The 17,535-nt window shown below is 45.6% G+C and overlaps 1 protein-coding gene across 2 annotated transcripts in view; it reads left to right on the top strand.

The window, feature by feature from the left end:
- Nucleotides 1-400: 400 nt before the first annotated feature.
- Nucleotides 401-17,535, top strand: part of LOC121614838 (paxillin-like) — a 28,239-nt gene continuing 11,104 nt past the window's right edge. The window contains exons 1-6 of one of the 2 annotated variants that reach the window (XM_041948928.1): nucleotides 401-628; nucleotides 16,057-16,232; nucleotides 16,315-16,400; nucleotides 16,672-16,811; nucleotides 17,009-17,204; nucleotides 17,300-17,447. In XM_041948928.1, coding sequence (XP_041804862.1) covers nucleotides 616-628; nucleotides 16,057-16,232; nucleotides 16,315-16,400; nucleotides 16,672-16,811; nucleotides 17,009-17,204; nucleotides 17,300-17,447 — 759 coding nt within the window. In that variant the 5' untranslated portion in view covers nucleotides 401-615. Of the gene's footprint in view, nucleotides 629-745; nucleotides 812-16,056; nucleotides 16,233-16,314; nucleotides 16,401-16,671; nucleotides 16,812-17,008; nucleotides 17,205-17,299; nucleotides 17,448-17,535 lie in introns of those variants that run through there. The other variant, XM_041948936.1, reaches the window with a different exon arrangement.

Below are 17,535 nucleotides of genomic sequence, written 5' to 3'. Positions count from 1 at the left end.
GCTATGGATATTTTAAACACAAATGATGTACATTATAATTCGTTAGACCATATAAATGCATTGTGTAAATATTGGTGCATGTATGTGTGGAAATAAAGAGTCCAGTTGCGCAGCTGAAATCGCCATTAAGGACGGGAGGATAATGTTGGTGATGTAAAAACAGTGTTGCGAAGTGAGAAAAGCTTTGAAGACTGTCATCAACAGTTTACCTGCACATTAATGCTGTGATAAGGACGTTTACATATAATCTTCCTCATGTGCATCACGCCGCTGAGGCTAACTACACCCCTGTGTTCAGTAGCGCTCTCTGTCGCTAGATGTCGCTGGTCCCTGTGCGGAGGGGCTGGTGGGCCGGCAGGGGGCTGGATGTGGACTGCTGGAGACTCCAGGGGGGCAGCGGGCTATGTGTGTGTATGTGTGTGCGTGTGTGTGTTTGTGAGTGTGTTCGAGGCTCGTCGGCCTGCAGGGGAACTTGAAAACTTCACTGCGCTCAGCGAGAGAGATCTGTGAGCGGAGGTTTGGCGACTGGGAGTGGAATCGGCTGCTTACAGTCCCGCTGCGATCGACTGAGGACGACCGGTCCGGTTCTCGGCATTGGAACGATTTCCGGCCAACATGGATGATTTAGGTAAGTTCGCTCGCCGTGAACGCAACATTTACACAGCGCGCGTGTGCCTGTGTGCGCGCTGTTAGCGCTAACACACGGCTGCAGTGAGGGCTGCCATTAACGTCGGGGGCATATTCAACCAAGCGGAGGTTTTTCACGAGGTTGTTACCTACAGTTGTTTGTCTGGGTCAGCAGTATGTTCAGGTAAGGTACAGGTTCAGCTGAGCCCCGCGCGAGCTTACATGCCCAGAAAGGCCCCGCGTGCTGACTCCGGGAATCACTGGCACGAGGCTCGTTGCGATAATTAGCCTAATGAAGTGTGTATCAGCTGTTTTTTGTGAAGTAAAAACCGCCTTTGAGAGGACGCGGAGCTCTGACCGGGGCACAGGCGGTGTTTGCGGGCGAGTTCCACCTCACAATTCCTCCACATCACTGAACTAGACATGGTAGCTGCTCCGGGGTTCCTGCAACTTTTTCATACTTAAAATTGCCAGAAAAATATGTTTACATTTAACCACCAACCACCAATTTCATCTGACATTTGACGAGACACTATCGGACCCCTCCTGGTGATTGTCAGGATTACATAACTGACAAAAACAACCTTTAATGAAAGACTGAGTCTATTTGTTGAATTATCAGAACCTCTGCAGCCCATTTAAAGCCCCCATGCACTGATTGTCACACCGGGCTCGTATTTGCCCACATACACAGTTGCAGATGAAATCAGAAGAGCTGTGCTGTTCTTCTGACTGTACAGATGAGCTTAACTCAGTGAATTATGGCACACTTGGTGACAGCAGAAAATGTAATGCCTGAGGGCAGCTTGTGGTGACAGGGAGGGCTTGCAGAACTCAGCACAGTGTTCTTGATGCGCACAAGAACCTGGTTCTGCAGCTTACTCTGTGCATCCTCTTTTGCTGGTATTTAAGTAGTTTAATTACTTGCTAACAAGCCAGCCAACCACTCTTTTCTTTGTTTTAGCTTAGCATTGCATGTGGTGGCTATGATAAGACTGCTGCAAACCTTGTGGGATCTGAAGTTTGTTTCAGTCGTGTAGATCCAGAGGGAAACCTTTCATTTAACACTACTCGTACAACTGGATCAGGGCTTTATGCATTCATTTGCAACCACTGACTGTGCAGTTTGTGTTTCCGAGGCTTTGAGTTCACCCTGGCAACTGTAAAGTTAAGTTTAGCAGGACATCCGTGTGATGCATCAAAGGAGTCGAGTTCATTGGATGCTAAAAACACAGCCCGAATGTATTCAGAAAGCCAGAGATGATAAATGTCTTGCAAAAGCTGTCCAAAAAGTATCACCGCCTGGTCTCTGTTAGCTGCAGGTGGACTGGCTGTCAGACAAGAGGCTCGGCTCTGTTCTGCTGCGTGTTAACATATCATTCTCATTCCAGGCGGGACAAGACTATTCAGACTGGCTCTGTTTTCATACATACTGAACGTTATGTTCAAAAAAGCCGTTTGAGTGTTTTCTTACTCGCTGCCATTACGTTGGCTCCACAGCAAGACACCTGGATTTGTCTATTTTGAGCCAAAACCCAGCTCTCTGTTTGACATCTCGGTGGTGAGAGTGAGACTGTACCAAGAATATCGGTCATTCTATATCCAGTCAATATTTATGGATACCGTCTCGGCTTACATGGGTGAAGGGCTTTCCTTAAAGTAGCTGCTTAAAATAAGAGTGTTGCACAACCCAGAGTAATTACCATGTCACAGGGTTGTAAATTCTGTCATCGATTTAGCAGAGACCTGTAAAAATGTGGCACACAAACTTCAGAAAGATGCAGGCTGCAGATGCTCCCCTGTCCTGTCATTATGGATGGTGCTGGGAGGGGAGGCACAGAGGGAAATTGTATCTCCATGTGTTTGCAGAAATTGAAAGTGTCGAAGTCTTAAATTGGTTTAAATGCAGTGGTGATTCTGGAGAAGCTCCTCCCAAAGAGCTGATGTGAGGCAGCGCAGGGAGTCGTCCACCTCAGACCTCGGAGAGGACAACGCAACCTACATGTATTTTTAGCAGAGGAGTCCTTCCTCTCAAGTGCTGAGCCCCCAGCACCCAGAAACCCTCCACCAACCAGCAGTTATCTCCGCTTTCACCTTTCCCTTACTTTTATTGTTGCTTTGAACAGTCCCTGTTCCCATATTGCCCCGACCCCAGGACATCTGACCGGCAGCTTCGCTTTCTCCCGAGAAGGGTCTTTGCCGCGATCCGCACATGCGCACACACTCAATTTGCTATATCCTCACGCTTCCCTCGACACCAGCCATCGCAGCAGACTAGCGCTGCTCGCAGGCAGGGCGTCGGGGTGGATCAGGCCCACATGCAGGGATTGGGCCACAGCCAAAATTTATCCTCCTTAAACACTGCACTGCTCCACCCTCTCTCTCCCCACTCCCCACCATTCCTGTGGTGAACCACGTAAGAAGCTGCTGGCTGCAATCTATTGACAGTTTAAAGCTGGCTGAGTTTGCAGGAGAGCAGATTAGCCTTTAGGAAGACTCGGGTGAAGGCAGACTGTGATGCTCGATCGCTGCCAATCATCAGGTTTTTAACTCCGGTCAGTAATGAAAGTCAGTACTGGAAGCTTTGTTTTACTACGCTTCGACATGGATTTATACCACTTGTGTCTCATTTTATTTATGCAGTCTTTGCAGTTTAGATGCTGTGGCATGTTCTGAGGCAAACTTTCATTGACCTCCCCTCCTCAGCTATCAGCGCTGCCAAGCGTTGCTCCCTGCTTCACTGCTCTGGGCCTGCACCAACAAGACATGAATGTCAAATAGCCTCCAAAGTTACTTCCTTTCACCGACTTTGAGCCGCAGCACCTTTCCAGTATTTCTCCTCCATCTCTGCAAATACAGTAACTGTTCACTGATTTGTTTTACTCTCGCCTTAGTGGCATCATTTGACGTGAAGTGATTCCCATGAGTGTTGTCAGCACAGCAGCTGCAGCGTTGGAAATGTCACTCATGGAGTGGGCGTGGGCGAAGTAGTTCTTTACTAACTGTAAATGAGATCTGATGTAGCCCAGATACTCAAGCAGGTCTAAATTTAGGTTGGTTCATTGTTTTTCATACGAGAAGAAACGTCAGACAGCCCACATGTGGACATTTGAATTTCCTCTACATACTCAGTATTAGACCGTGACACAGATATAATTTATTCCTCAGTGGTATCTTTTCTTATCAGGGAAGCAGTTTGTACGAGAATCTCATTTCCTCTTAGCTTACAAACAGTACTGCCTTGTCAGTCACTGCTGTTTTCACCTTCTCCTTTATTTGAATTGTGATGCAGCGATGGATCAACTCTACAGTGTCTACATTGTAAAAAGCAAAAAGAAATCTCTTTGGAAAGTATGAAGTAATTCTGTAAAATGTATAATCTTTCCAATTTCATTATATGAACCAAAAAATGTTTGTTCACCATGATCTTTCATAGAAAGACACTTTAGATCAGTAGCTTGATATTTTGGAAATATGCCTATTTGCGGTCTTGTTTTATGTCCCCATCAAACTACAACATGTTGTCTTTACACTTTAGGTTCTGTACAGATGAAACATACAAGATGTAACTTATTAATCAGTCATCTTTAGAGATGCTTGTGGGTAGATTTCCAGGCCACCCTGTTTCCAGTCTTTATGCTAAGCTATGCTAGGCAGCTACTGGCTCCAGCTACCTATTTATCATACAGACGGTGGTATCGCCCCCCTCGTCATGCAAGCGAATAAAGCGTATTTACCAAATGTTGAACTGTGCCTTTAAAGCAGGCATGTCCAAAATATTCCACAAAGGGCCGTGTGGCTGCAGGTTTTCATTCCAACCAAGGAGGAGCACACCAGGCTGGACTCATTTAATCAGCTGATCAGTCTTCAGCTGATAATTAGGTGACCTCTTGATTGGTTGGAACAAAAACCTGCAGTCACACGGCCCTTTATGGAATAGTTTGGACATGAGTGTCTGGACTGGGACTTGAAGTCTACACATTTATAACAGAAAGCCTTAATTACAGACTTACCTTAACTAGACGTGGTTCTAACAAAAGATGCTGTTGAGTTGCATTATGGAAATATAGGATCAAGTGTTTTTGGTGCTTTTGGTGCTTGACGGGAATAATAGTGCGTTCCATTTGAACTGGGAAGTCAAAATTTCAACTGGATGCCTCCTGACGGTGGATTTCAGAATGAGAAAGTTGGAAGTCCTCAAAATCCAAGATGGCTGCTCCCTGCACTGTTTACGGGATGACCCATTTAAACGCAGTCTAAACGTTTTTTACACAATGCGATACAGTGAAAAGTGAACACACCTTCATATTGGACTCATATTTGTTTTCCTGGAGGGTTTCCTGGGTTTCCTGACTTGTTGTATTGGATCGCAGTCAACTCGGATGTGACGTCATTCCCAGCTGCGATATCTCTGTGTCTGCTGCTTCAATTTACGACTATTCGTTTTTTGAATCTGTCTCTTACAAGTCTGCAAACTTGATGGAAATGTAACACTAAATCACTGGAATACTCTTTTAAGTGTAAAGCCAGTCTGAACTTGGAAATTCCCATTTTCAAAAATCCCCCTCCAGTTAACTTCCTGTTCACTCGAGCTCAAAAACCTGGCAAGTCGTTGCTGCAGATTGCATCTGCAGCAACCCTGGGCTTAATGCAACGCGGGGCAAGCCTACACTTGATGATAAGTCTCTTGTGTGTGACGCATGCATATAAATCACACACAGAATCAATGTAGCATCTGAAGGCTTGAGAGAATCCCCTGTATCTCCTCCAGCGTTTGTCCATCTGTTTGTCTTTAAAATGAAATGAATGAATGCTGCAGGGCTTTGAAACATATGGTGTGTGCACACAAACAAAACACTCACTCACACACACACACACACACACACACACACACACACACACACACACACACACACACACACACACACACACACATCCACGCTCCTGATCACAGACTGCTGGTGTGGACAGACAGCTCTGAAGGGGAAGCTGACTAAGCAGCGACAGCTCTACACTCAGCCAACCGTCATGTCGTCTCTCTTGGGCCCAGCGCACCAGAACAACAGCCTGCGGGGTCGATATCTGAACTGCTACTGCTTCTGGAACCGTGGTTTATGTGGAAATAGACCTTCAACAGGGTTTCCGAAGAAAGAAATTGGTGCCGGTCCGTGTTGTGCCCTGGAAGATTTCAATCTCCCAGACAAACGGGAGAAATTCCGGTCAAATATTATCTTTATGTTGTCTATTATCAGTGAGAGCAGTGTGTCGTGTTTGTTGCTCCTCTCTTCATCCCCGATTTTTTGCAGTGCGAACAAAGCATTTTTCTTCTCCTTCTATAACGGCACACCTCAACCAGGGGAACGTGCCTTGTCCATTCAGGTCTGAACGCTCGTCATTTTTGGCAGGTGGAGCATCAGCGGTCTCCATGACTTCAGTCTGTATCTCAGACTCAGTGTCATCATTGTCACTGGACCTGCGTGGTTTCAGAAAACACTTGTGAAGTCTTGCTTGTTTGACCGTGTCTGATCTCTCTGGCTTGTCGCTGTTTGCTGTTCCTGTGGTTAGGCAGGCTACGGCATTTAATCAGACGCGGTTTATCAGAGTGAAGCAACAATGAAACAGAAGTAATAGTGATTGTCTTCATTGCCTACTGGGCTAGCCCATAGCCTATACATTCATCAAAAGGGAAGGGAGTTATTTCCACCGAATATCATGACCAGAGAGACTGAAACATGTCGGACTTAAACATATTGTCCTGGTAAAAAAATGTGAATTACTGGATAACGCCTTCAAGCCAATACACATATTTAAACTCATTGGGATTCAAGCAAAAATCATGCTGTTGTTAGCATCTGTGTATCTGTAACTATAGACCAGTATACTGCATGTGCCAGTCATGTTCCTCTGCCCTGCTTTTTGTCAGCTGAGCCCTTTTATTGGCCAGCTTCTTGTCCAGCTAGACACATGTGTCATGACAGGAAGTGTCCTCAGTGACCTCTCTGTTCTGATGGCAGTCAGGAGGATTCTCTGCTGCTAACCAACAGAATAGTCCACTATAGGTTGCAGGCATCATGTTAGTCACACTAACTTGTGGACATGCCTCATCCTGTCCTATTTTTGGCGACTTCCTTGATGCGAGCAGAAGGAACTGGTTTGCTTTTGGTCTTATTAAATCTGGACTTTTCTTTCTTGTTGTTTTCGCTGGTTTCCGTTTGGTTTCCAGAGACCCAGAACAGCTCATTAGCTTGATGTAGCATGTTGTCACTGGAGAAATGGAGCAAAATGCGGAGAAAATAAGGTGCAGTCGCAACACATTTTGTGTCGTGTACAGGGTGTATACAATATGCATATATGCCTAAAGCAGCCTCCCACCACCCTGCTGTGCTCTGATGAATTGAGTTCCCTCCTGACTTTGTGAGATCCTCATCCCAGCACTCAGTCTGACAGTGACTGACAGCTCGGATGATGCGACGCTGCTGATTCTCTGATGCGAGCTGTAAAAAGAAAACAGCTGGTCGAACAGTTTTGCATGGAGATGCCACAGTGATTGCGAAGTGTGAATGGTAGCACAGACAGGAATCAGCCACAGTGTTTGAAAATGTTAAACGGGCTCCGGTCCAATGAATGCATATTTGTCATACGAAACGGCGCTCTTACAGTGTCAGATGGCCTTTTCAATACACCTGCATGGTATTTTTAGGCTTCCCTCTAATTGGCTTCTAAATGTCATTTTTCTAAGAGGTTGTGGGGTTGGTATGGCAGCAGGCTTAGATAACATCGCTGTTTCCTCTGGCCTTGGCGCAGGTTTAAATAGTCACTAACACACTGCTGCTACTGCCCTATTTGGGATATAAAGCCACCACAATGAAGGCCTTTGATGCATTGGGAAGTCGGAGGGGGTGGAGAACAAGTGAGTGTGCGCATGTGAGCAAAAGTGAGCATGAGTGTGTGTGTGTGTTTCAGATTGCTTGTGCTTTAGTTGGATTTACAATCAGCATCTGGCTTGTTAAAGAGGATCATTCAAGAAGGCTGATCTAGACCCCGCTCGGGTTAATGGCAGCATCAGTGATGCTTAGGTCAGGATTACTACTCCACAGGTTTATAGGGGTGTGAGCTTAACAAGAGTTTACACACACACACACACACAGAAGGGTTCTGGCGCCCTCACCGAGCTGACTGTTTTCCAGTGGAATGATTTGGCCTGCTTTGCCGACCTCACAAGCCCTCATCTCCATCCTCTTCCCTCTGTCCTTGTCCTGCCGGAGGGGGACAAAGAGCAGCTTGTTTCTGGTGCTGTGACCTACTTCAACATAGAAAAGACAGAACCAGACAGAACTGATTAGGGGAATGGGGAAAATGTCCATCCATCCATCTAGCCGTCTGTTTTCTGCCACTTTTCCAGGCCTGGGTTATGATCGTAGCGAGCCAAGCAAAGTAGCTCAACGAGCGTCATATTTGACTTTGGAAATAGTATTTTGGCAAAATTCTTGGCTCATATTTGTAGACAGGAGGCCTCAGTAGGTGTAAACAGTATGTCATCACACCAGGACGTGAAATTGTCTTTCAGTAGTAGGTGGAGGGGCATCGCTACAGGACAAATGCTGAGGATTTCCTGTAGGGCAATATTGCTGATGAATGGGAAAATGTCTTCAAAGTAACAATAGTTCAGTGGATATTTTGACCTCTACTTGGGTCTAACTTCCGTTTTCTTTTTGGCTCTACAGTGTGTACATTTGGTCTAGAGGATATTTTCAGTCAAAAACACATTTTGCTTTTGTTGGCAATTCAGAAAAACACTCCAAAATGAGCAGTCGTTCACACTGTCTTTAATAAGTGCACCCTCAGTACTGCTGAAAACATTAATATGCTCTCACCACTGTTGCAAGCACACAGATGCTCAAAATAACCGCAGGGGTAAAGTGTAAACCACAGGAAAGCTTTTTGCACCCACAAACTACCTCTTTGTTCCCCTGTAAGTCTTTCACTGTGGGGAGTAAGAAAGGGGAGGTAGGTGGGAGACAGTGAGAGGAAGGGTGCGTTTCATCTTTTGACTCTCGTCTTTTCTTGCAATCCTAATTGATACTGATACATTATTCATACAGTCAGAAATCCTTTAATTAATGATTTTACTTAAATGTAACAATTCACTTCAGTGGATGTTTATTGTCCCTGTGGGCACACGGTTTGCAGCGAGGACTGAAAAACAGTATCAACACGTCTCACAAGCCATAACAGGATGATAAAAGCAGAAGAATGAGGAAAAGTGCTTCAGTGTGATAATGGCTATGAAAATCTATTCTTCAGAGTGCTCATACTTAGAATTTGCAGTGAGCGTGTTTTGCTCTGGAGCTGCAGTTTAAAAGAAATTGTAGCTAGTTATGTCCAACATTATAAATTTCCCTCTCACTCTTTCGGTACATCTGGACGGGTGCAAGGAAGACCATTCATCACATCATCCAGGTTTTGGCATCCCTGTTCTGCCCGTAGCAGTGCAAACAGAGATGCACATTTGTTGAAGTGAAACACAGAAAAAGGAAGCAGACTCATCGGCAGGCTGAAAGGGTGTTACTTTTTCAGATGCGTGGTGTCTGCTGTCACTTGAGTGGGGCGTGTGTTCTGTGAAAAGCATTGATGTTACCCTGTAATTTGGAAAACACTTTGTGAAATACACATTTCCTTGCTTAGAATTAGATAAGATCGCTACCTTGCTCATGTCCATGCATCAGGCATGGACCGTGGTTAGCGTAGCGTAGCATAAAGACTTAAACTAGGGGGACTCGGATAGCTTGGCTCTCTATAATATTCAAAATGAAGACTGTGAACACATTTCAAGCTCACTAATTAGCACACTGTGTTGTCTATTTTTTAACTTCGGATAGAGCCACACGATGCTAAGCTAGGCTAGCCCTCTCTCAGCTAGCTCCACACCCAACGCAGGCACAAGAGTAGGTATCACCTAACTCTCTGCAAGCTCTTCCTTTGAGTGTTTTTGTGGCCACTTCAGGAAAGCAGAACAAGCCGTCAACACAACGCTGACATTTACCACCTCTTAAACTGATATGGCGGCCTCGCTAGCAGACAGTGGTTTATTTATACATCCAGCAGATAGACACAGCAGCAATCATTTGGAGTCATGTTTCTGGCCACCAGGCAGGCAAATCCAGTGTGTACTCTGTTGTAGCTCTGTTTTTGGTCTCTACCAGCTTCCTAAGAGAAATATCTGGGTCTGTAGTTGCTTCACCAGCTAGTCGCTAACTTGGTCTGTTTGCCGTTTGGTGCAGGGCTGGTGCATATAGTTGATTTACCACAGCTTTTCTGCAACAAAACAGCTGCCGCCTGCAATTTTGCCTTTGTCAGAATCTAGTGTGTGTGGATACAGACAGGAAACATGGCAAGTTAGAGAGAGGGGGAGGGCAACAGAGGCCCCCTAGCTGGAAGCAAACTGGGAAGGATGAGCTCATATGTGGAATACATGGTAACCACCAGCAGGGCCCCTGCTTTTTGAAGCCGATGTTTTTTTTTTTTTTTTGCAGCATCTGTCACAAGCTGAAAATTTGTGTCAGCCGGCTCTGCGTGCACACGTCTTCTCAGGCTGCACACACAGCGGTGCCATCTTTCTTCATTCGCAAATTGTCACGCTGCACTCTAAGTCATAATAACATGGCCATATTCACAATACCACCAGCAGCGTCTTTCATCAGGAGTCACTCTCTGTTTAACAAGGGATTCAGGCAGTTTGCATTACGCCGGACTTTTTCTTGGCCTGAGCGAGGTATTAAGTTCTGGATTGCATGTGTCTAAACAGACTTGCTGTAATTGCATTGAAGAGTTTGGAGTGGATTGCTAGCTGCTGTGCAAGCAGTCGTAGTGGTGCCATTTACGTTTAATAGCATTTGTAGCTCTCCATTGATCTTAACATAAGGAAAATCCAGTCAGGCTCTTCTTTTTACTGTGTAGAAGTGTATGAGACAGTACCGTAAATGTAATGTAGTACTTAGTATAGGCTGGTTGGGTGGTCTGTAATGTCCTACTGTTGCTTTGACCAGCATAGCCATCCATCAACTACTGTATGTCCCTGCTCTCACAGGTCAGGGTCGTGGGGGGGCGGTATTTATAGTGGGCCTAGATGCCTCAGTCTGTCTCTGGTATGTGTAGACAGGCAAGCTAAGGGGCACCTGTGTGCAGTGTTGTTGTTCTACTGATGCACCTGTGTGTGTGTGTCTAGTGTGATTGAATTTTGTGTGCCCATTGAAGCGCTCCAAATGAACACAGGCGCAGGCCTTCTGCTGTCTAACAGGAGCCCAGAGGGGAGGCGAGTGTGAGTGCATGTGGACCCATCTTGTCCTGATATTTTTCCTCCGTCTTCCTTCTGGTGGGAGCAGCCAGAGGGACTCATCATCTCTGCGACGGTCTGTCAGCTTGTGTCACATTGAAAGGCCATCTCTCTCTCTCACAACAGAACATGAAAGGCTGTCGCTTCATGTCGACGCACACTCGCAGACCAGCAACTGAAGGGTTTTCCTTACAGTACAGATGTTTTTTACATTAATTTCTCAAATGTTCAATCCAGACACTCAGAAATGACTACATGCGAAATGTCTTTGTGTAGCAGCTGATGTTTTGTTTTCTTTTATCTGTCCCATCTTGCCTTTAGTCCCTCCTTCCCTAACTTATCGCTCGATCTTCTTGAGCTGGTGTGCACCTCGCATTTCTCTCCAGCTCCCACTCTTTCTCTCATATTTTGAAGACGAGCTGCGGCATGTTAGGAATTCATATCAGCCAGCGTGCACCTTGCAACACATCAGATACAGAGGGAAAGAAGTTAAAGGAGCGAGGGTAGATGCAGAAAGGAGGTCAGGGAAGACAGGTAAACCTGCTGCACGCGCAGAATCTTGCAGCTGATATTCATCCTGTTAGTTTCACTTTGGTGTCAGCTCATATCTCAGCAAATGCCTCGGCATTTATGAACCCTCGCCAGATAAGGCTGCTCTGTATGCCAGCCCTTAGAAGAGGGAAGGCAGGCAGGCGTGTGCCGGGCTCTCACCCGTAACTCGACATCACCCCCTGCAGGTTGTTAAAGGCTCTGATTTATTACATTGCATGTGATGGGACCGATTCCCTGAAATGAGCCACTGCCAGCAGGGTTAAATAAACAAGAGATGTGTTGACTGGTAGACAGCACTGATTCACTCTATGCAGTGGTCAGCACTGATAAGGCCTCAAGCTGTGTGTGCAGTGTTAAGCAGGCAGGATGTCCTGTCAGGAATAATGGAGGCTTGCCTGTGTCGACGTTCAGGACTTCTATTGATCAGACCTCACAGAATAAAAGTAGCCCTCCAGGATTGCTTCGTCTCAATTAAATTTATATTTCCTATCTTATTTTTCACTGTGAAAGGTCCTAATTTAAATGCCGAACCAACATCCGTCCCTTCCCTTTGCTGTTCACATACTTGACTCTTCAAATGGTTTCCTTTCCATACCCTCATTTTCCTGCATCCCCCTCCCTTCATGTCTAATTTTCCTGTCTTTTTCATCCCTTCCTCTGCCACCCCAATCTTCCCAGTCCCCTGTTTTATCTCTCTCTCCCTCTCTCTTTCCTGTAATGAGACCCATGCGGAGCGGCGTTTGTGTAATTAAAATGCACACCATTCATCTGGGAGGAAGGGAGGCTCCTTAATCTGCGTCAACCCACATTCTTGCCTCTGAGGATTTGCCTGCCGCACTACGCGCACACACACACACACACACACACACACACACACTTCCCAGTTTCACTCGCTATCTCTCTCGACACTCCCACCGCCATTCCTCATTGTTTGAGCCCAGCTGTGCCCTGCCTTGTCACATATAGTGTCATGGACATGGAAGCAAACAGAATACTAGAGTCTTCTATTGTTCATTATCTGTAAATAAAGAGGCCAGGCTGTTTTTAATTGACATGGGCAGTTTTTTCGATCTGGGTGTTGCTTATTTTAGGCAGGCAGGAGTTGGTCTGTCACCCTCCCACAGCTGCCTGCTTCTCTGAAACTTGGGTCTCTCTGTGTTTTACATCAAACAGAAGTTTTATCCCATTTGAACATTTTTCAGGGGATTCCCATCCTACATGCATTTCCCAAAGTTCTCACCTCTTCTCACGCAGAATAAGGATGATTCTGGAGGCTGGTTTTTAGGAGTGAGCTCTTGGATGTGTCCTGTGAGTTCCTCATTTTATTGTAGTTCCATTTTTGGTCACTGGGGAACTAGTCTGTGCTCTGCAGAGTGTGTGTCACGGTATGTTCCCTTGGCAGAGGAGGCTGACACACCTCTGTGTGTTTGTGTAGTTTGTGGATGGGCCAGAGCATGCCTAGCACGCAGTTTTCACCGAACAAAGGCAACCCTCAAGCTGCTAGTTTCTCTATTTTACATTTTGTCCATATCCTCTAATTACAGGAATGTATTCCAACCACTTTGGTGAGAGAAACGAGCTGCTGATTTTCAATTAACTTGCCTTGCCACATTTTGATGCAAGACCTCGTAGACGTTAAAGTTAGTGTGCAGATCTCCCACAACCCATTGCCTAACAGAATATGTGTTTCGTACAGCTCCGAGGTTAGTGCTTTAGCGTAACTCTGTTTTGCAGCCCCAGATTCTTCATAACCAGGGTTAAAGCCAGTTCAGCTCCAGAGCTAAGTTGATTAACATCTCTTGTGTAAACCATCTGGACTAACATCTGTTGCCTGAGATCTCCACCAGCTGCAGTACAACTTTGTTCTGACATTAGCAGCAGATATGCACGGAGCCTTCAGATGTGCCTACGTTTTATTTATGCTGGATTTCAGAGAGCTATCTGTTGAAGTCTGAATTATTTTTTCACTTCATCCTAGATGAATGTCTGGACTTGGATGTGTATATTTGTAGTTGCAAAAGTAGTAAAAGTGCATCCATATCACCCTGTCTCTCTGGGCAATATCACTGCGATCAAAATCAGCTGCATCATGCATGCATGAAATGTTGCAAAGACGGAGGAGTCACAGCCTCTACATTTTAAACAGAGGAAGACCTTAGAATAACTGCACACTCTCATTGACTTTCCGCTGGTCCAGGAGACTGCAGTGTTGAGTACACCTGCCTGCTGGGTGGTGTGAATGATGGCTTTTTATCACACATCTGTGCTGTACGACGTTAAATATTGACAGGTGTCTCTTTACTTCTACGGGTGTGTTTATGCCACTGCCAAGCACAGAGCTGGCTGCAGTAGTGTAAACAGCGCGCTGTGCTGTATCCATAATGAAGCTCTGTGGAATGTGCTCGGGCTCCTGTGTCCAGACCGGAGTCTCTGCCGTGAAACCTAGTCAACTGGCATGTCAACCATGCTAACCATGCTAATGCAAAGTTCTGGCCAAGTGGACCTGGAATTGATCTGGCTCTGCTTCTGCTGTGTCTCCTCTCAGTCTGGGGAGCACTGCAGTCCAAGTTATGTATGGCACACCTGACGAACGCTCGTTGTGTGTAGGATCTTCACGTCGCTAAAGAGATCAGAATTTAGTAACTTGATCCTTATTGGACTTTGGGACTAAATTTAATGTAACGCAACCTTAAACGTGTGGTAAAAGAGTGTGTGAGTTATGAGTACCCTCAGCAGAGTGTGTGCTGACACCATGAAGGAGGGGCTGATAATACCTTTATATACCTTTGTGATACCACTCCCTTTGTTGGCCGTGCCTCCGTTGATAAGAGCTCTGCTTGCTCTCAGCTTTCGTCAATTCACGCCGGCGTGTGCTCCTTCATCTGCTCTAACGTTGTCAGTGGGTCGTCATTCGCGTAAGTAGTGTCTCTTACATGGGCTTTCAGGCAGCTAGGTTGGAGCTGGCATAGCAGTTGGTGGGGTTGGTGGGGGGGACGTAACCCGCTGCTGTGAATTTTAACCCCTCCTTCTCCGCTCTGCCCTGACCCTCTCCTCTGCTCTCAGTGGCACCCCACTCTTCCCCCTCCTCCTTCTCCTCGTCTCTTGCTCTCTTACGCTGATGGTAGAGTTAAGAAAGGCAGTTCCTGCCTGGCAGACAGTCTGTTTGGGTTGCCCTCTTCCTCCTCCACTTCTTCTTTCTCTGTACTATCTCCTCCTCACTTCCCTGGGTCATCGTATCTTTTTCTAAGGTACGTCTTTTCTCTACGCTGCTTCAGCTATAGTTCTGTGTTTGTTGCCCCACTGCTTTATTTCAGGATGGAGCTTTGCAGCAGTTGTTGTTTGGTACATCTTCTCCATTCTGGCAATATTACAGGATTACTTGCAGAATACTAAATTTGGAATTTGAAGGTTTGAATAATTTTCCGTGAGATTTTCTGCAACTTACGCCATTGTACTGTGCTGTACATTTGCTGTTTCTAACTACGGTTTATTTGGTTTTTCTTAATTTGGTTTTATCCAGAATTTTACATTAGTTTATGTACGGCATGTTGACATTATCAGTGTCCTTAACAGCCTCAAATATATTGATTTGATGAAAGATAAGGGATCATGTTTGAACAGTTATTTTGTACTAGTGGATTAGATATATCTTGTTAGTAAAAGTTTACTAAATTGAGGGTTTTATTTTTTAGGACTTGTGAAATTCTGCAAGAGAAATTAAACACTGCTGCGGTGAGTGAGCGCGCTAAAATAAGCCCAAGTATTCAGTAATACAGTCTGCGCTCTTCATTAAATCCCCTATAATGTTATGTGTCCTTCTACCTACTGGTTAGGCCTCCTAAATTAGTAGTTGTTTCCTTGGCCTGTGTTCCTCCCAAGATACTAAATGACCCCTTTATGAAGGGATGGTGGCTGCTCGTGTGAAGATGGTAAATATGAGCATGTATGACCTGCTTGCACACTTGACAGTGACTCTTGGCTTTAAGACGCGTCAAGACTCCAGGCAGACGAGGGTCAATGAGTAACCAAAGGAGTGGCTATGACAGTCTACATGATTCAACCTTTACAACTCCACCGCCCCTGATGTCATGTGCATGAGCGCTGACCCCTTGCGAAAGACTGTAATTATTTAATCCCGTGTGTATACAAATGTAACTGGTGATGAGTTGCTAGTTTCGCGGTGCCAAATGCTAGATGTGCTGTAGAGGATGCTCACGCTGGAAAGGGTGGACGTTGAATTAATTAGAGGAGAGCGTCAATTTCAGGCTAATGCAGTGACTTATGTACCTGAAATATGAAGTTACTTCATCCCATTGGAAATCCTGTAACTGTAATAATGCTGTAAAGCTGTTTAATGATTTACAACAATGTCCACATTGGCCTAATGCAATGAGAGATGTTAAACCAATGGTACCAAATGGTACATGCCAAATCTACACTCTCTGTTTTCTCATGGTATAAACTGTCCTTTCACCCAATCCTGTCTGAGAATAATATGAGCTTCAGGCCTGTGATGATACAGTCTTTGTTTTGTGTGTCCATAGATGCTTTGTTGGCGGACCTTGAGTCCACAACATCCCACATTTCCAAGCGTCCGCTCTTCCTGTCTGATGAGACCGCTTACTCCTTCCCTGTTGGGGGTCAGACCCAGCAAGACACCGGCTCTCCACCCCAAGTCCCGCCCACTCCCTCTGAGCAAAACGGACTAGATGAAACAGAGGTAAATTCACATGCCTGTTATAGTGCCTGGCCTCGGTAGAGTCTTCTGAATACTTGACACTGACTACATTTCCTGTCCTCAGTCTTTCGGCTCAGCTCAGAGAAGTCCCTGGTCTAGAGACAGCAGCAGTCCAACCCAACCCATTGGTGAAGAGGACCACGTATACAGGTAGGACTTATCATGTTGGATATACAGTTATAAACACAATTACTTGTGCCCCCAAACGTAAGGCAACTACGGACAACCATAAGGAGGACATTAAAAGTGGGAGCATAATGTTTCTATTGACTTACATAAAATGTTAGTCTAGAAATCCTTTTGATTTTGACTTTTGACTCATCAGTGAGCCACAAACACTGTGAAGATGATCCCATAGCAACATTACCGGCCCATAGCTCTGTTGATGATAAATATTGGTTCCTCTCTCTTTTCTGGACAGTTTCCCTAATAAGCAGAAGAGCAGTGAGTCATCAGCTGTTGCCATGAACTCATCATTGGGCAGCAACCTGTCTGAGCTGGACCGCCTGCTGCTAGAGCTCAACGCTGTCCAGCAAAGCACCCCTGCCTTCCCCACAGAAGGTACACACAACGATTGCGATTTATAAAGTGCTTATAGTTCTCTGATGGAACTCAGATGTCACATCCTAAGTTTGCTGCTTTCTTTTTGTAGCATTGTTCCTTCTCTCCACTGTATTTTACTGCTTACAATACAATAAACTATGCAGTGTGGACCCATGAACGAAATACATTTTTGCATTTTTTTTATAATGTAATAGAGGAAGCTGCTCCCCCACTGCCAGCCAGCAGCGTCATCCACCATATCCAGGAGAATGGAGTCTCCACTGCTGGCAAGGCTGCGCCACCTGTACTGGAGAAGCCCAAACGAGGCGTGGCAGCTCGCGGAATAGAGGATGTACGACCAAGTGTAGAGAGCCTTCTGGATGAGCTGGAAAGTTCCGTGCCCTCACCCATGTAAGCAACAAATAATGTTTAAATTAGTGGTGAAGAAATTGTGTTTCAAATGGAAAGCCCATAAAAGTAGTTGATTGTGTTCTCTTCTTCCTCAGTCCCACACCGTTGGTTGTGTCAGACGAACAGACGGACGGACAAGAGGAAACGGCAGCACAGCAGCAAGCCAGAATGTCTGCCTCCTCTGCCACACGAGAGCTGGATGAGCTGATGGCCTCCCTGTCTGACTTCAAAGTCCAAAGCAACGTGAGTGGGGTTCGCAAGTGGGTAGACGCTGGGTTGTAAAAATTTGCACGCTTGGTGGAGGATGTTTATATTTGGCATTATGCTTCTG

The sequence above is a fragment of the Chelmon rostratus genome, chromosome 2 (genome assembly GCF_017976325.1).
Source record: "Chelmon rostratus isolate fCheRos1 chromosome 2, fCheRos1.pri, whole genome shotgun sequence".
In the NCBI taxonomy this organism is placed as follows: domain Eukaryota; kingdom Metazoa; phylum Chordata; class Actinopteri; order Chaetodontiformes; family Chaetodontidae; genus Chelmon; species Chelmon rostratus.
This window is presented reverse-complemented; position numbering and strand designations above follow the sequence as displayed.